Source organism: Mauremys mutica, chromosome 21, assembly GCF_020497125.1.
Source record: "Mauremys mutica isolate MM-2020 ecotype Southern chromosome 21, ASM2049712v1, whole genome shotgun sequence".
NCBI lineage: Eukaryota > Metazoa > Chordata > Testudines > Geoemydidae > Mauremys > Mauremys mutica.
This window is the reverse complement of record NC_059092.1, coordinates 22,865,607-22,884,739: the sequence shown is the minus strand read 5'-3', so window position 1 is coordinate 22,884,739 and position 19,133 is coordinate 22,865,607. Positions and strand designations below refer to the sequence as shown.

The 19,133-nt window shown below is 55.2% G+C and overlaps 1 protein-coding gene across 3 annotated transcripts in view; it reads right to left on the bottom strand.

The window, feature by feature from the left end:
* LOC123354277 (RAP1 GTPase activating protein) overlaps positions 1–19,133 on the bottom strand; it is a 172,573-nt gene that overhangs the window by 23,209 nt on the left and 130,231 nt on the right. For 2 of the 3 annotated variants that reach the window (XM_044996125.1, XM_044996126.1), the window contains exons 11-18: positions 18,712–18,795; positions 17,701–17,801; positions 17,380–17,509; positions 16,666–16,821; positions 15,359–15,430; positions 14,863–14,949; positions 14,224–14,364; positions 1,717–1,848 (exon numbers count right to left, since the gene is read on the bottom strand). In XM_044996125.1, coding sequence (XP_044852060.1) covers positions 1,717–1,848; positions 14,224–14,364; positions 14,863–14,949; positions 15,359–15,430; positions 16,666–16,821; positions 17,380–17,509; positions 17,701–17,801; positions 18,712–18,795 — 903 coding nt within the window. The remainder of the gene's footprint in view (positions 1–1,716; positions 1,849–14,223; positions 14,365–14,862; positions 14,950–15,358; positions 15,431–16,665; positions 16,822–17,379; positions 17,510–17,700; positions 17,802–18,711; positions 18,796–19,133) is intronic. The other variant, XM_044996127.1, reaches the window with a different exon arrangement.

The window sequence follows — 19,133 nt, the reverse complement described above, 5'->3', positions numbered from 1 at the left end:
TCAGAGTAGGATGGGGTCAGACAGGCGGGGCTCAGAGCAGGGCTGGGGTCAGACAGGTGGGGCTCAGAGCAGGATGTGGTCAGACAGGTGGGGCTCAGAGCAGGGGGTGGGGCTCAGAGCAGGGGGCGGGACTCAGAGCAGGATGGGGTCAGATAGGGGGGGCTCAGAGCAGGGGGCGGGGCTCAGAGCAGGGGGCGGGGCTCAGAGCAGGATGGGGTCAGATAGGTGGGGCTCAGAGCAGGGGGCGGGGCTCAGAGCAGGGGGCGGGGCTCAGAGCAGGATGGGGTCAGACAGGCGGGGCTCAGAGCAGGGGGCGGGGCTCAGAGCAGGATGAGGTCAGACAGGCGGGGCTCAGAGCAGGGCTGGGGTCAGACAGGTGGGGCTCAGAGCAGGATGTGGTCAGAAAGGTGAGGCTCAGCGCAGGGACGGGACTCAGAGCAGGATGGGGTCAGATAGGTGGGGCTCAGAGCAGGGGGCGGGGCTCAGAGAAGGGGGCGGGGCTCAGAGCAGGATGGGGTCAGATAGGTGGGGCTCAGAGCAGGGGGCGGGGCTCAGAGCAGGATGGGGTCAGACAGGTGGGGCTCAGAGCAGGGGGCGGGGCTCAGAGCAGGGGGCGGGGCTCAGAGCAGGGGGGGGTGCTCAGAGCAGGATGGGGTCAGACAGGCGGGGCTCAGAGCAGGGGGCGGGGCTCAGAGAAGGGGGCGGGGCTCAGAGCAGGATGGGGTCAGATAGGTGGGGCTCAGAGCAGGGGGCGGGGCTCAGAGCAGGGGGCGGGGCTCAGAGCAGGATGAGGTCAGACAGGTGGGGCTCAGAGAAGGGGGCGGGGCTCAGAGCAGGGGGCGGGGCTCAGAGCAGGATGGGGTCAGACAGGCGGGGCTCAGAGCAGGGGGTGGGGCTCAGAGAAGGGGGCGGGGCTCAGAGCAGGATGGGGTCAGACAGGTGGGGCACAGAGAAGGGGGCGGGGCTCAGAGCAGGATGGGGTCAGACAGAAGGGGCTCAGAGCAGGGGGCGGGGCTCAGAGAAGGGGGCGGGGCTCAGAGAAGGGGGCGGGGCTCAGAGCAGGATGGGGTCAGACGGGGGGGGCTCAGCGCAGAGGCGGGGCTCAGAGCCGGGGGCGGGGCTCAGAGCAGGATGGGGTCAGACAGGTGGGGCTCAGAGCAGGGGGCGGGGCTCAGAGCAGGGGGCGGGGCTCAGAGCAGGATGGGGTCAGACAGGTGGGGCTCAGAGCAGGGGGCGGGGCTCAGAGCAGGGGGCGGGGCTCAGAGCAGGATGGGGTCAGACAGGTGGGGCTCAGCACAGGGGCGGGGCTCAGAGCAGGGGGCGGGGCTCAGAGAAGGGGGCGGGGCTCAGAGCAGGATGGGGTCAGACAGGTGGGGCACAGAGAAGGGGGCGGGGCTCAGAGCAGGATGGGGTCAGACAGATGGGGCTCAGAGCAGGGGGCGGGGCTCAGAGAAGGGGGCGGGGCTCAGAGAAGGGGGCGGGGCTCAGAGCAGGATGGGGTCAGACAGGTGGGGCTCAGCGCAGAGGCGGGGCTCAGAGCAGGGGGCGGGGCTCAGAGCAGGATGGGGTCAGAGAGGTGGGGCTCAGAGCAGGGGGCGGGGCTCAGAGCAGGATGGGGTCAGACAGGTGGGGCTCAGCACAGGGGCGGGGCTCAGAGCAGGGCGGGGCTCAGAGCAGAAGCAGGCCCGGCAGGGATGCGGGGATGGTCACACTCACTATGCCTGTGGTTTTGCCCATGTCTGGGTTGTTGTGGCCGAAGCTGCCGCTGTGGCTGGTGGACACCGTGTTCTGCTTCTTGCTGCTGAGGCCCATGGCATCCATGGACTGGCTGCGGCTGCGGATCACGCGCTGGAAGGGAATTCGGTCGCCGTCACTCACTGCCTGTGCCGCTTTGGCACTGTGCTCAGGGCCACCAGCCCACAGCTGCTGGCCATCCCTGGGCCCAAGCACAGAGCTGCAGCAGGCTGGAGGGGAGAGACACCGGGACACGCTCTGGGGAGCAAGGAGGGGGTTGTGGGAAGCAGAGCCTGAGACAAACCCCATCCCCCAACACCGGCTCCCCGGACAAACGGCAGCGTGTGGCGGCATGCGCTCGGCCTGTCACCTTGAGCATGGGCTGTGCTGGGGGGCCTGGACCACGAGCCAGACCCTGGCAACGGAGAACTCTTGAGGCTCCAGAAGGAGGCTAAAGTCCCCTTCCCACTAATGTACGTAGCAAGGGGTGTCCATGGTGGGGCTGGGGGTTCCTGCCTGACCCCTGCAGCAACTAGCTGCTGTCCTACAGCATGAGAATTGAGAACCAGCCGCCAGCCTACGTGAATGGCTGTAGGACGACCCACTCACTGGACGTGGCCTATGAGCCCAGGGGGCAGGGAACTCCACCTAGTGACTTCTCACCTCGGGAACAGTGAACTCCTAGTGGTTGGGGGACAGCCGAGGCCACCAGCCCCCGTACTGATGGCCCCACACGCTGCCCCCGCAGCACGGAAAGCATGAGCAGATTGGAGGGGCATTGCCCAGCTGTGGGGGCACAGTAAAGCTTCCCGGTGCTGTTTGCCAGCTTGTACCAAGCTCCCGGCCCAGTGCTGGCCCCATCTGAGCAGCTTCTCCTCCCAGCCCCGCACCAGGGTGCCTGCATTTCCCCGACACCCGCAGCTGGGCTGGGGGCGGGGGCTGACAGCGGCTGGCTCAGCGCTGGGACGGGGCAGAGAGGAGCCGGGGGCGGACAGCATATCCGGCTCCTGGCCTGGGGCTGTAACTAGCGGAAAGGAGCACTGCACGCTTCAGCTCACCTGTACTTCCTTGGGGGAATGCGCAGGGCTTGGCTGGCACAGCCTGGGACACGTTTCACTCTCCTGTCCCACCAAACAAAGGAACCCACAAGCCAGCGTGGCTAGTGCTGAGAGCAAGGACTGGCACCAGGACTCCTGGGTTCCACTCTCGGCTCTGGAAGGGATCGTGTCTAGTGCTCAAAATGGCACTGGCAGCCAGGACACCCTCCACGCTGGAAGGGAGTAGGGTCTAGGGCAGCCAGGACTCCTGAGTTCTATTCCCAACTCTGCCTTCCCGTGTGACCTTGAAGAAGTCACCTAGGCTGGTGTTTTCACAGGTGTGGAGATCCCCTGGGCCTAGGGCACCCAACTCCTTCAGTCCCTTTCAACCCTGCAGCCATAACTTCCCAGTGCCCTGACCCCACTGCCCAAGGGGCTGCGATCCTTCTGCTGGGCCAGGCAAGCTCAGCACCCTTCTGCGCATGGAAGGCCTGCCTGGAGGCAAGTGCCATGGCTGAGTCCTCAGGAAGGGGCGTTTGCCTGGAGGAGCTTTCGCTGCAGCAGGGTGAGATGGGTGCCAGCATGGCCCGCTGCCAGGCTCTGCCCCAGTTCCAATGCTGTGCTTCAGAATGGACCGTGGTGAGTGCCACATGCAGGCACCAGACTGGTGGGGTGCCAGTGCCATGCAAAAGGCTGACTCAGGTGGGTGCTTGCCAGCCAGGCTGGGAGGGAGACAGACGTGGAGAGGGGGAGACAATGGGAGTCCTGCTTATTAGTGCTCCCTGCTGACTAATACGGAGCGCTGCGGATGTGCCTGAAAGTCAGGGGAAGACACTATGCACCTCACCGCTAGTCTGCAGCCACGTCCCCTCTCTCCTGCTTGGCTAGATCTGTCCCCATGCCAGGGGGCATGCAGGAGACAGTGCAGCTCTCATCAACCTGCTTAGTGCAGGCCAAGGCCTGCAGGCCAGACCCAGAGTCACCCTTGTCCTCTATGGATTTAGGGCTCCACTGAGAGCTGACATATCCCCTAGGTCCCTGGGGAACAGTGGACACTTCTCTACCCCACCCGTCCAGGCCAGGTTAGCAGGGCCAGGCGAGTCCGTCTGTGCTCCGTGGGACACAGCGCTGCTGGGAACTTGGGTGTGGCCCCTGGGCCAGGTGGGCAGGAGCCAGAGCCCCCAGAGGTGAAACCCAGACAGCAAAACTGATGAGCAAACTCAGCACACTGGCCACTCGCAGGCAGCTCTGTCACGGGGACCACTGAGCCCTCTGCAAAGATGGCTGGGCCACCAGGCCAGCCTGCGACGTTGCACTCCATATGCTTGTATGAAAATATGCTAATAAGTGTGAATATAATGTAACTGAAATATGCTTCATGCAAAACGTCTCTTGTAAGGTATCATTACACAGCTTATAATCTACTGAGTGTGGTCATCCTATTTGTATAAATGTATCATTCCTGTATCTGAAACTAGAAATATGAAATATAACTCTGAGATCCTATTGTAATTGTGCAAAGTGTGGGCCATTAATGGTGGTTTGGGATCTTGATGGCTCCCATCAACTAGGACATTGGTTGTTGTCATAAATATAAAGGGAAGGGTAACAACCTTTATATATGCAGTAACATAAAATCCCTCCTGGCCAGAGGTACAGACAGAGATACAGAATCATTTTACCTGTAAGGGGTTAATCAGTTCAATTAACCTAGTTGGCACCTGACCAGAAGGACCAATGGGAAAATAAGATACTTTTAAATCGTGGGAGGGGGGAGGTGTTGTTTATGTTCTCTGTTGGTTCCCTCTGGACAGAGAGAGAGAGACCAAGCAGGTAACCCATCTCTTGAACAGATACCTTAAAATGATACATCTAAAATTACAGACATTGTAAGTAAAGGCAAGGAAATGCATTAGAATATCTTTTGTTTTAGCTTGTGAATTTTCCCTATGCTAAGAGGGAGGTTTATTCCCGTCTTTGTAACTTTGAGCCTAGAGGGGAATCCTCTGTGTTTTAAATCTTTGTATCAGCCTATAAAATTACCTTCCAGCCTGATGTTACAGAGGTGCTGCTTTTACTTCTTTCCTTATAATAAAGTTCTTCTTTTAAGAACCTGATTGATTTTAGTGTCCTAAAAATAAAGGGTCTGGTCTGTACTTTTATTAAAGGTGATTGATTGGTATATTATTCTCAAGCCTCCCCAGGAAAAGGGGTGAAGGGGCTTGGGGGGATATTTGGGGGAAATAGGACCTCCAAGTGGTCCTTTTCCTGAATTTTTGTGTAAATCACTTGGTGGTGGCAGCAATACTGTCCAAGGACAAGGAAAGGATTTGTGCCTTGGGGAAGTTTTAACCTAAGCTGGTAGAAATAAGCTTAGGGGGTCTTTCATGTGGGTCCCAACATCTGTACCCCAGAGTTCAGAGTGGGGAGGGAATCCTGACATGGTGGCAGCGCGGTGGGATCATTTTGAACCAGAAGCACGGACCTCAGGATATTAAAAGGATTTTTTTTTATTTTAGGCTTGAAAACCAGGGAGGTATTTTTTTAAAAGGACACTTTTTCTTTTTTCTTTTCTTTTTTTCTTTCTAGCTCTCGGGTTAGGCCAGGCTAAGCGCAGAAAGGCTAGGAGGACGGAAAGTGAGGTCCAAAAGAAACTAGAATTAGCCAGATTGGAAGCTGAAGAGAGACAGAAAGAACATGAAAGACAGATGGCCTTAAAGTGCTTGGAGTTGGAAGCAGAGGAGAGGAAAGAGGCAAATGCTTCGAGACGGAAATGGAGGCGAAACACTTGGATACAGAGTTGGAGCTGAAGTGCTTAGATCTGGAAAGGGCTAAGCTGGGTCCAGCCGGTAACCCTAACAATCCTTCTCCAGGTACCGCCCCCCATTCCAAAACATTCCCCACCTACAAGGCAAGTGATGATACAGAGGCCTTCTTAGAAAATTTCGAAAGGGCCTGCCTTGGGTACAGCATCTCTACAGACCAGTATGTGGTGGAGCTGAGGCCGCAGCTCAGTGGACCCTTAGCGGAGGTGGCAGCTGAAATGCCTAAGGAACACATGAACAGCTACAAACGCTTTTTAAAAAGGCCAGAATTAGAACGGGGTTAACACTGAGCATGCCCGTCGGCAGTTCAGAGCCCAAAGGTGGAAACCAGACGTGGCATTGTCCCGACATGCCTAACACATTGTAAAAAATTGGGATGCCTGGGTATCAGGAGCAAGCGTTACATCTCTGGAAGGTCTGTCTTTCCTAATGCAAATGGAGCAGTTCTTAGAGGGTGTTCCTGAGGAAATAGAAAGGTACAGCCTAGACGGGAAGCCCAAAACTGTAATTGAGGCGGGGGAGATCGGAACCAAATGGGTGGAGGTGGCGGAAAAGAAAAAAGCTAGTATCAGTTGGAGGGGATACCAGAAGGGACAACCCGAAACAACACCCTACCACTGGGGGCAGCCCAAGGTCCCACCTACATCCCAAGGAAAACCCCAAACACCTTATCGTCCCACCACACCAGTCTCCAGCAACTCACCTCGCCCCAGTGACCAGTCAGCTGGGCAATGTTTTAAATGTACTAAGCTGGGGTATGTGAAGGCCAACTGCCCCAAGAACCCAACAGATTGCAGATCATTACACTAGAATCACACCAAAGTTCCCCAGGCCCAGATGCCTCCCAGATACTCTCAGAGCGAAGGGAAACTGTGAGTGTGGGTGGGAAGAAGGTTATCGCGTGGAGGGACACTGGAGCACAGGTGTCATCAATCCTTAGTGGACCCTAAATTCATCAACCCAGAGGCCCAAGTGACAATTCAATCCTTCATGTCAAACTCTTTAAACCTGCCTACAGCCAAGTTGCCTGTCCAGTACAAGGGCTAGTCAGGAATGTGGACTTTTGCAGTCTATGATGATTATCCCATTCCCATGCTGCTGGGGGAAGACTTGGCCAACCATGTGAAGCTAGCCAAGAGGATGGGAATGGTCACCCGTAGCCAGGCTAAGCAAGCTTCCACATCTATCCCTGTTCCTGAGCCATCCACCAGGGCCCAGTCTCTGTTACCAGAGCCCGAAACTGAGGTGGTAAAACCGGATCCCCTGCCAACGACTGCAACAGCCGTAGTGGATTCAGTCCCAGAGACCCAACCAAAGCCAGTCCCAGAACCGGAATGGGCAGAGCAACCAGCACCAGAACTATTGCCAGCACTGAATCCAGCACTTGCAACCTCGTCTACAACTCCAACGCCAGAGTGCACTACCGAGCCGGCACAGCTAAACCTATGCAAGAGGCTCAGCCGGAGCCTGAAATACCACATAGTGCACCAGCCGAGAGCAGTTCACAGTCAACTGAAACAGCCCCATCACCTACATCACTTCCAGCGGGACCAAGCCCAAGTCCACAATCCAGTGAGGAACTGATGTCTCCAGCATCAAGGGAATAGTTCCAGGCCGAGCAGGAAGCAGATGAAAGCCTCCAGGGAGCTTGAACGGCAGCACGGAGCAACCCACTGCCTCTCAGTTCTTCTAATCGATCCTGGTTTGTTGTAGAAAGAGGACTTTTATACAAGGAAACTCTTTCTGGTGGGCACCAGGAAGACTGGCATCCTCAGACACTGTTGATAGTTCCAACTAAGTACCGGGTAAAGCTCTTAAGCTTAGCCCACGATCATCCTAGTGGCCATGCTGGGATGAACAGGACCAAAGACCGTTTGGGGAAGTCCTTCCACTGGGAGGGAATGGGCAAGGACATTTCTACTTATGTCCGGTCTTGTGAGGTGTGCCAAAGAGTGGGGAAAACCCAAGACCAGGTCAAGGCCCGTCTCCAGCCACTCCCCATAATTGAGGTTCCGTTTCAGCGAGTAGCTGTGGATATTCTGGGTCCTTTCCCAAAAAAGAACATAGAATCATAGAATCATAGAATCTCAGGGTTGGAAGGGACCTCAGGAGGTCATCTAGTCCAACCCCCTGCTCAAAGCAGGACCAAACCCAACTAAATCATCCCAGCCAGGGCTTTGTCAAGCCTGACCTTAAAAACCTCTAAGGAAGGAGATTCCACTACCTCCCTAGGTAACCCATTCCAGTGCTTCACCACCCTACTAGTGAAAAAGTTTTTCCTAATATCCAACCTAAACCTCCCCCTCTGCAACTTGAGACCATTACTCCTTGTTCTGTCATCTTCTACCACTGAGAACAGTCTAGATCCATCCTCTTTGGAACCCCCTTTCAGGTAGTTGAAAGCAGCTATCAAATCCCCCCTCATTCTTCTCTTCTGCAGACTAAACAATCCCAGTTCCCTCAGCCTCTCCTCATAAGTCATGTGCTCCAGCCCCCTAATCATTTTTGTTGCCCTCCGCTGGACTCTCTCCAATTTATCCACATCCTTCTTGTAGTGTGGGGCCCAAAACTGGACACAGTACTCCAAATGAGGCCTCACCAGTGCTGAGTAGAGGGGGATGATCACATCCCTTGATCTGCTGGAAATGCCCCTACTTATACAACCCAAAATGCCATTAGCCTTCTTGGCAACAAGGGCACACTGTTGACTCATATTCAGCTTTTCGTCCACCGTAACCCCTAGGTCCTTTTCTGCAGAACTGCTACCCAGCCATTCGGTCCCTAGTCTGTAGCAGTGCATGGGATTCTTCCGTCCTAAGTGCAGGACTCTGCACTTGTCCTTGTTGAACCTCATCATATTTCTTTTGGCCCAATCCTCTAATTTGTCTAGGTCCCTCTGTATCCTATCCCTACCCTCCAGCGTATCAACCACTCCTCCCAGTTTAGTGTCATCTGCAAACTTGCTAAGGGTGCAGTCCACACCATCCTCCAGATCGTTAATGAAGATATTGAACAAAACCGGCCCCAGCACCGACCCTTGGGGCATTCCACTTGATACTGGCTGCCATCTAGACATGGAACCATTGATCACTACCCGTTGAGCCCGACCATCTAGCCAGTTTTCTATCCACCTTACCGTCCATTCATCCAGCCCAGACTTCTTTAACTTGCTGGCAAGAATACTGTGGGAGACTGTATCAAAAGCTTTGCTAAAGTCCAGAAATAGCACATCCACTGCTTTCCCCTCATCCACAGAGCCGGTTATCTCATCATAGAAGGCAATTAGGTTAGTCAGGCATGACTTGCCCTTGGTGAATCCATGCTGACTGTTCCTGATCACTTTCCCCTCCTTTAAGTGGTTCAGAATTGATTCCTTGAGGACCTGTTCCATGATTTTTCCAGGGACTGAGGTGAGACTGACTGGCCTGTAGTTCCCTGGATCTTCCTTCTTCCCTTTTTTAAAGATGGGCACTACATTAGCTTTTTTCCAGTCATCCGGGACCTCCCCCGATCGCCATGATTTTTCAAAGATAATGGCCAATGGCTCTGCAATCTCATCGGCCAACTCCTTTAGCACCCTCGGATGCAGTGCATCTGGCCCCATGGACTTGTGCTCGTCCAGCTTTCCTAAATATACTGACTTTCATGGATTTTGCCACCCAATGGTTGGAAGCAGTAGCCCTAAGCAACACCAGGGCTACAAGTGTGTGCCAGGCATTAACAGACATTTTTGCCAGGGTAGGTTGGCTCGCCAACATCCTTACAGATTCGGGAACTAATTTCCTGGCAGGGACCATGAAAAACCTGTGGGAAGCTCATGGAGTGAACCACTTGGTTGCCACCCCTTACCACCATCAAAACAAAGGGCCTGGTGGAGAAGTTTAACGGAACTTTGGGGGCCATGATACGTAAATTCGTAAATGAACACTCCAATGATTGGGATCTAGTGTTGCAGCAGTTGCTCTTTGCCTTCAGGGCTGTACCACATCCCAGTTTAGGGTTTTTACTATTTAAACTTGTGTATGGCCGTGAGGTTAAGGGGCCATTACAGCTGATGAAGCAGCAATGGGCGGGGTTTATGCCTTCTCCAGGAACTAACATTCTGGACTTTGTAAACAGCCTAAAAAAGACCCTCTGAAACTCTTTAGCCCTTGTTAGAGAAAACCTAAAAGATGCTCAGAAAGGGCAAAAGGCCTGGTATGATAAACATGCCAGAGAATGTTCCTTCAAAGTAGGGGACCAGGTCATGGTCTTGAAGATGCTCCAGGCCCATAAGATGGAAGCATTGTGGGACTGGCCATTTATGATCCAAGAACACCTGGTAGCTGTTAACTATCTCATAGCATCCCCCACCTCAACTCTAAAGCCTAAAGTGTACCATGTTAATTCTGTAAAGCCCTTTTATTCCAGAGAGTTAAAGATTGTCAGTTTACAGCCCAGGGAGGAGATGACGCTGAGTGGTCTGAAGGTGTCTACTACGAAGGAAAAAGTGACGGTGGCATGGAAGAGGTGAACCTCTCCATGACCCTCGGACGTATGCAGCAACAGCAGATCAAGGAGCTGTGCACTTGCTTCGTGACGATGTTCTCAGCCACCCCAGGACGGATAGAAAGGGCATACTACTCCATTGACACAGGTAATGCTCACCCAATTAGAGCCCAACCTTACCAGGTGGCTCCTCAAGCCAAAACTGCTATAGAATGGGAGATCCAGGACATGCTACAGATGGGGGTCATCCGCCCCTCTAAAAGTGCATGGGCATCTCCAGTGGTTCTAGTTCCCAAACCAGATGGGGAAATACACTTTTGCATGGACTACCGTAAGCTAAATGCTGTGACTCGCCCAGACAACTATCCAATGCAGTGGTCCCCAATGTGGTGCCCGTGGGCGCCATGGCGCCCGCCGGGGCATTTATGTGCACCCGCCTAGTGCCCAGCAGGGGAGAGAAGCCGCGGCCCCGCGCCTGCTGGGGACCGAGAACTCCGGGGCTGCAGGCTGTGGGCGCCGGTGTTCTCGGTCCCTGGCAGACATGGGGCTGCGGCTTCTCTGGGGCTGCAGGTGCCGGTGTTCTCGGTTCCCAGCAGGCGCGGGGCCGTGGCTTAAGCCGGAGAGAAACCGCGGCCCCTGGGGACAGAGGGGCCCCACGCCTGCCGGGGACAGAGAACTCCGGAGCTGCAGGCTTCATTCTATGTTAAAGTAAGAATAATAAATATATTTGGACCAGCAGTTCAACAATGTTTTACTTTTTTAAAATAAATAAGATGAAAACTGTTTATGATATTTATTTTGTAAAAACCCCTTAATTTTTCTTACAGGTAGATAAAAAAGAGCAACTTCACATAGTAAGGTGAAAGAGTAATTGCCGAATAATTTAATTAATACCTTTTACATGTAAAATTACCCTTTTTATCTTATGGATTCATATATTATGTAATATTAAATATTTAATGTACAAATACAAAATAAGCTTTGAAAAATTGTTGGCGCCCGCCACACTCTTCTGAAAACATGAATGTGCTACTGGCCACAAAAAGGTTGAGGACCACTGATCCAATGCTATGCAAAGATGAGCTATTGGAGAAACTGGGACGTGCCCATTTCATCTCTACCTTAGACTTAACCAAGGGGTACTGGCAAGTACCGCTAGATGGACCCGCCAAGGAAAGGTCGGCCTGCGTCACCCCTGCAGGGCTGTATGAATTCCATATGCTCCCTTTCGGGCTGCGAAATGCACCTGCCACCTTCCAGAAACTTGTAGATGGTCTCCTAGCGGGACTGGGAGAATCTGCAGTCACATACCTTGATGATGTGCCCATCTTTTCTGATTCATGGGCAAAACATCTACAAAAAGTTTTTGAGCGCATAAGGGAGGCAGGACTAACTGTTAAGGCTAAAAAGTGTCAAATAGGCCTAAACAGAGTGACTTACCTTGGACACCAGGTGGGTCGAGGAACTACAACCCCCTACAGGGCAAAGTGGATGTATCCAAAAGTGGCCTGTCCCAAAGTCAAAGAAACAGGTCCAAACCTTCTTAGGCTTGGCCGGATATTACAGGCAATTTGTACCGCACTACAGCCAAATTGCCGCCCCCACTGACAGACCTAACCAAAAAGACACAGCAAAATGCACTTCAGTGGACTGAAGAGTGTCAGAAGGCCTTTAACCAGCTTAAAGCGACACTCATGTCTGACCCTGTGCTAAGGACACCAGACCTTGACAAACCTTTCCTAGTAATCACAGATGCGTCTGAGCGTGGTGTGGGAGCAGTTTTAATGCAGGAAGGACCGGATCAAAAATTCCATCCTGTCGTGTTTCTCAGTAAAAAACTGTCTGAGAGGGAAAGCCACTGGTCAATCACCGAAAAGGAATGTAACGCCATTGTGTACGCGCTGGAAAAGCTAGGCTCATAAGTTTGGGGACGGCGTTTCCACCTGCAAACTGACCATGCTGCACTGAAGTGGCTTCATACTGTCAAGGAAAATAACAAAAAATTTCTTCAGTGAAGTTTAGCTCTCCAAGATTTTGATTTTGAAATACAACACATTTCAGAAGCTTCTAACAAAGTGGCTGATGCACTCTCCCGTGAAAGTTTCCCAGAATCAACTGGTTAAAATCGTCCTTGAAATGTGGGAAATATTGTTAGTTTTTATATAGTCAGTAGTATATCTAAAGGTGCATGTGTCTTAGTAACTCTGTTGTCTCCTATAGCTCCAGGAAGAAATCACAGCCAGTGTGGAACAGGCTGTCCAGCACCGTCTGTGATTTGGGGGGCGTGTCATAAATATAAAGGGAAGGGTAACAACCTTTATGTATGCAGTAACATAAAATCCCTCCTGGCCAGAGGTACAGACAGAGATACAGAATCATTTTACCTGTAAGGGGTTAATCAGTTCAATTAACCTAGTTGGCACCTGACCAGAAGGACCAATGGGAAAAGAAGATACTTTTAAATCTGGGGGGAGAGGGAGAGGGGGCGGGGAGGTTTTGTTTGTGCTCTCTTTGTTGTTTACCTCTGGAGAGAGAGAGACCAACCCATCTCTTGAAAAGATACCTTAAAATGATACATCTAAAATTACAGAAATTGTAAGTAAAGGCAAGGAAATGCATTAGAATATCTTTTGTTTTAGCTTGTGAATTTTCCCTATGCTAAGAGGGAGGTTTATTCTTGTTTTTGTAACTTTAAAGTTGAGCCTAGAGGGGAATCCTCTGTGTTTTAAATCTTATTATCACCCTGTAAAATTACTTTCCATCCTGATTTTACAGAGGTGCTTCTTTTACATTTTTCTTTATAATAAAGTTCTTCTTTTAAGAACCTGATTGATTTTTAGTGTCCTAAAAATAAAGGGTCTGGTCTGTACTTTTATTAAATGCGATTGGTTGGTGTATTATTCTCAAGCTTCCCCAGTGTGGAAACAGGGTTAAAGGATTTAAATATAGGCCTCTTAGTTATAAGAAACAGAGCAACTGTCATGCTAAGTCTTAGCCTAATATCGCGGGACCTGTAGAAGCAGGGCTCATGTCAGAAGCGGGTGGGAAGACAGCAGAGTTGAGTCAGTGTGACCCAGCCTTGAGATAGCGATGTTTGAGAACAGAAGTGAGAAAATACAGGAATGGGCAGGACATAACATAAACAAACTGCAGATGTTTTTAATTAATGCATTAATGACACTAAAATGTATAAATGCTTGTGTGATAGTGCTTGTACTTTGAAGAAACTGAGGCAGAGATGCTCTCTGTCAGCTGTGTTCTTCCCTTGCAATTGCATGTCCTGAATAAAGCTGTCTCTGATTTTGTTGCTTCCAACCTGAGAGTGGAGTTCGTTTCTTCCACACCAGGAAAGGGAGTGAAGGGGCTTGGGGGGATATTTTGGGGAAATAGGAACTCCAAGTGGACCTTTTCCTGAATCTTTGTCTAAATCACTTGGTGGTGGCAGGACTCCTGCCTCCCAGGCTCTGCTCTAACCATTGGATGCTACTACATCCCTTTAAGGGACGTGGGATGTGCCCACCTGGGGGGCACGGAGGAACTCTGGGGTGAGTGCAGTGGGGCCCTGGCCAGCCCTCATGGGAGGCACGGTGGGAGTACCATGCAGCTCCCCTCTGCTCCCAGGCTCCCAGCTCTGCTCCAGCCACGGCCCCAACCCCAGCCACGGCCCCAACCCCAGCCTCGCCCCCAGCCTTCACCCCCGACTGTGGCCCAGCCACGGCTTCCACTCCCGGCCCTGGCCTTAGTCCGGCCCCCACCTATGGCTCTGCTCCCAGCCCCAACCCCAGTCCTGCCCCCAGCTTCAGCCTCCAGCCCTGTTCCTGGCCCCAAACCCACCCCCAGCCTTGGCCCCCTTACCCCTGTCCGCCCCCCGCCCCCCACCCAGGAGCCATGGCCCCGCTCCCGGCTCTGGCTCCCGAGGGGCATGGGGGGGGTGCAAAGAGGTGTAGGGGGGGCAGGATGGTGAGAAGTTTGGGGACCACTGCTTGAGGGGCTAAAAGTGTGGGTTCCCCCTGCCCTCAAACACATCCCTAGATCTTCTGTCCCCTTCCCAGTGCTCTGAGCTGACTGCAGCCTCCCAGGCCTTGGCGGCCCCTGGCTGGAGAGCTGCGCTGCCAGGTACGGGGACACGCCCCTCTCACCTTGAAGGACTCGAAGAAGCCTCCGCTCCCCCCGCTGCCGTTCTCCAGCTTGTCCTCATCCCCAGCCAGGCCCATCATGGACTGGCTGTTAACATGCAGCTCCTCGTACAGCGTCTCCAGCAGAGCTGCCCGCGTGCGCTCCTGTGGCAGGAGGGGCACAGGCGGCATTAGCGGCATTGGAGGCACGGGCTGGGGGCAGTAGCGATCAGGAACGAAGGGGACTGAGTATTGGGGGGACAGAGACCGAGTTGTGATTCTGTCCCTGGCTCCTGCTCGGTGCCCGGCTGTCGGCCCTGGAGAGCGGGGGTGTCCCCAGGAGCCTTTGGCACATGCTGCACTGCTCACTGGCCGTATCCTGGGCCCGGCGTAACAACTGCATGCAGCTGTGCGGCGAGGCCTGGCCCTGGCCCCAGAGCCGACGACCGAGGGCATCGTCTCGCCACCCTTGCTCCCAGAGCCCTAATGCGGGCACTGAGGCACACTGGCTCTCACAGGAATGAGGGTTCATGGATAGAGAGACGGGGCCAGAATGAGGCATGGGGCAATGGGTGAGGGGAGGGCAGGTACTGGGCATTGCTGGGGGGGCTAGGGAGGATGCCAGGTCAGAACGCAGCACCTGGCACGTGGCTCCTGACCCACCTCCAGCTTGGCAAACTTCTCGGCTTTGTAGCAGGCATACTCGGCGTTGATCAGCTTGGTCAGCAGAAACTCCTGGAACTCGAGGCCCTGCGGGAGGAGAAACCCCACATCAGCCTCTGCCTTTCCCTAGGGAATGAGCTCGGTGGGCAGCGGCCAAGCAAGCCCTGGTGGTGGGACTAGCACATGGCAGCAGGAGGCTCCACCCACCCTTGGCCCCGCCTGCCCCCGAGTTCCAGGCATTACCGCAATGGGCCAGGGCAGTCACCAGCAGACTCCATGGCTGGCTGCCCAAATCCCTGCTCCGAGGCCCCCCATTCCCAGCAGAGAGCGTGACTCCCGCACAGCGCACAGCCCCAGCCAGCCTGCTCTGGAAGTGCAGACAGACGAGCTGGCCCCAGGGAGCTCCCTGGCCCCAGGGAAGTTCAGCACGTCCCCTCTGGGGAGGTCAGTGCCTGCCTGGGGGCAGCAGCTGGCCTCAGGCTTCCTCGCCTCTCACCTTTCTGAAAACGGCTGGGTCAGGCAGTGGGGGGCCAAAGAAAGGCACATCGTCCCGGGCCGTGACGGAGACCTGCAAGACACGGCACTGTCAGTCCCACCTGAGCCACATGCTGCCTGGCCGGCGGGTACGTCTAGACAAGGGAGGGCTCAGATGGGGTGGGCAGCTGGGCAGCTCTTTCCTGCAGGGCCCCCTGCCTTGCACCACTTACTGGACACTGGGATGTCTTCATGGCACAGGGGAATCACCCTCCTGACAGCCGGGGCAGAAGCACTGGGGCCTGTAGTGCCCGGGAGCGGTGCATCCCTCCGAGCACTGTGCCTGCCCAAGAGCTCACCCCTCCCAGCCCGACTCGGCTGTGCTGAGCAGCGGCCTCCAGCCCCCTGACGACAGGCCCAGCCCTCTGGCCAGGACTCTCCGGCAGCATGTGGTGAGAGCAGTGCTGCTCCCCCCAGAGCTGCCATCTCCCCAGATCACCGGGGCCAGGGGCTTAGCATTGAAACAGGACCTTCCACTTCAGGTCCACAGGGTGTCCTTGGGTCAGCAGCAGCCTGGCTCCGGGTTCAAGCACCTCACGCCCAGGCCATGTGCTCTGGACAGGGCTCCCCCTCGTCCAGTGACCATCCCAGGGGGAGCAGTGATAACACCCACGCTTCAACTTGGGACTCACATGATCATTAGTCCCAAGAGGTAACTGAAGCACAGAGACTGGCTCCATATCACAGAGTCAGTGGCAGAGCAGGAACAGAACCCAGGAGTCCTGACTACCAGCCCCCTGCACTAATCCTGAGACCTCACCCCCTTCCAGAGCAGGAACAGAACCCAGGAGTCCTGACTACCAGCCCCCTGCACTAATCCTGAGACCTCACCCCCTCCCAGAGCTGGAAACAGAACCCAGGAGTCCTGACTACCAGCCCCCTGCTCTAATCCTGAGACCTCACCCCCTCCCAGAGCTGGGAACAGAACCCAGGAGTCCTGACTACCAGCCCCCTGCTCTAATCCTGAGACCTCACCCCCTCCCAGAGCTGGGAACAGAACCCAGGAGTCCTGACTACCAGCCCCTATCTATAACCACTAGGGACTGTCACTCCCATATTAAGAGCCTTGTGGCCCATTACTGAGTGTCATGGATTGCTTCCCATGCCCAGTGCTCTTCCCAGGCCTGTTCCCTCAGCTCCCAGTCCCTCGCTGGGAGCAGATCTGTGGCCCAGCCCCTGCCCTGTTAGTGCCACGGTAACTCGGTGGTGCCCCACCAATTGGGCTGGGTCCCTGGTGGGCTCCAAGCAGGCCCCCGGGCGTGCGCTCACCTTGTAGAGCGTGCTCTCGGAGCAGGGCTTCTCCGCCTGCACCACGATGTAGGCGTGCAGGAAATTGGAGGCGATCATGTCCGGCACGAAGGGTGTGTTCTCATCCTGGAAGACGATGGCCACAATGTCGTTCCCGATGTGCCTTTTCCTCTGCAACTGAGCGCAGTGGGGAGGGCATTACTCCCACAGCCCAAGCCCCGTGCCACGGCGGCCAGGCCCAGCACAGGTCAAGGAGGGGAAGTGGTGGGAGATGGAGCAGGGAGACTGGGAGCTCGGCGAGGGGCAGGAGCATGGACAGGCTGAGCCAGAGGGACAGGGGGATCTCCTGGCTGCCCCTTGTCAATATCCCCGCTCCCCTCTGGGCCGAGACGGGGCCTCGGCACTGGCGAGTGTCTCTTCAGTCCGGTGGGGGAATGGGGCTGGGTTAGAGCTCATGGGGAGCAGGCCAGGGGCTGTGTGTCACGCTGGTCAGTGACTGCGTAGAAGGGTGATATGCAGGTGCATGAAGAGGGTGGGCTGTGTGTGTGTGCCCATATATGTGCAGACATGCGTTTCTGTGTGCAGCTCCTGCCAGGGTGGGTGGGGTGCACATGCAGGGCTGGGAGGCTATGTGGGGCTGTACTTTAGGGGATGTATACACATATGTGCCCATACATGTGCAAACATGCATGCCCGTGTGAAGCCCCTGCCGGGGGTACTGCAGCTCTCTCCTACCTGCTGGGCGTCGCCCTCGGTGTAGGGCAGCTTTGTGGACACGTGGAACATGATCTCCTTGCTGCGGAAGGTGCAGTAGACGGATTCTGTTCCCGTCTGGCCATGGGTCACGTCCAGCCCTCCCCGGAACCTGCCACCAAAAAGACCCAGGCCTCAGGCAGATGCCCACCCTGCCCTGTCCCTCCACTCCCAAGGAGCCTGGGACAGCAGCTGCAAGGCCAGGCCGATCTGTGGTACCGCGAGTGGCACAGGCTTAGCGAAGAGGGGCCAGAGCAGTGCAGGGGGCCAGCCTCCCTCCTCTCCACACACAGGCTCGCTCACCCTTTGAAATCCTGCAGCTGGACTTTCTGGCCCAGGAAGTCGAGGAACTCCATGAAGGCTGGGCTCTCCTCGGTGGTGCCAAACAGCTCCTCCTCGGACGTCTGCAACACGGCCAGCAAAACAGAGGAGTTAGGACAGGGCTGGGCCCCCTGCCCAGCTTAGCATGAGCCCAGGGCTGTGCTGGGTTGAGGCCTGTCCAGACAGCCTGGCTGGAGAGAAACTGAGTCTGTGAGAGGGGGCAAAGGAGCCGCTAGCGGAGGTGCAGGGGTGAAGAGCCTCTGCTACGGCCGAGTCTCCCCCGGGTCTGTGCCATGAGCTGAGCTCTGACCTGCAGAGTGAACCCGCCATGCCCCCGATGGCAGGGCCTGCAGAGAGCATGACAGCCACTGGGGCCCAGCTCTGTGGAGTAGCCATCGCAATCCTTCATCTGGGGCTGTCGCAGCCCCTCACCCACAGCTTGTATGTGCACCCAGCTTCGGGGTTCTCCCCATTTAACTGGTGGGGAAACTGAGGCAGGAGGGACATGACTTGTAAAGGGTCACGGGAGAAGCAGGTAACAGCACTCTCCAGACTCACAGTTCCCAGCCTTAACCGTTAAGTGATGCTCTTCACCCCACCCCCCCTCCGGTAACAGAACCAGGACAAACGCTGTGTAGTCAAGGGTACGGTTTAGCTGGATAGCCCCTGCCATGGTGCCTGAATCCATTACAGCTCTTGGCAAAGCACATGGGCCATTGCTGTGCTGAGATGAAAGCAGCTGGGAGAGCGGGATGCCAGGGAGATGTCCCTGGTGTGTTCAGGAAACCCGGCTCCAGCCGCTCCTGCTCACCAACAGCCATGCTGAGCTGGAGTGGCAGCCGGAGGGTTGGGGGCTCCCGTCCCTGCCACAGGCTGCTTGTCAGAGGGGAAAGCTGGGGGTGGAGGCTGGCAGGCTGGGGTAGCCCCGGCCCCCTGTGAGATGAATTCACTGTCCCGGAAAGCCCAGCCCCCGCTCCACAGAGACTGACCCACCTGGCCCAACTTCTGGTAGATGACACCGAACTTGAAGTGATTGCTGAGGACATGCTCGTCGAAGGTGACAATGAGACGGGAGGCCTGGGGAGACGGGAGAGGCTGGTTACATCCAGCTGCCAGGAACCCCTGCTCCCTCTGGGCTGTGACAGGGACCCGGCACTGGGGGGGACTCACGATCCACACATGGCGGGGGTGCTGCATGGGCAGTAGGTGTGGGGTGTGAGGCATGGGGCAGTGCAGAATCTGGATTTTTGGGTGGAGGAGGGTGTCTCATGATTTCAACATTTCTTCCGTCCCAGAACATTTGAAATTTCCCACAAATCAATTTTCTGAAAGAAAACTCATCTGGGGCTGATCGAAGCTCTGACAAAATCTGACCCTTCCCTTCCCAGCGCCACTTCTTGCCCCATTTTTATAAT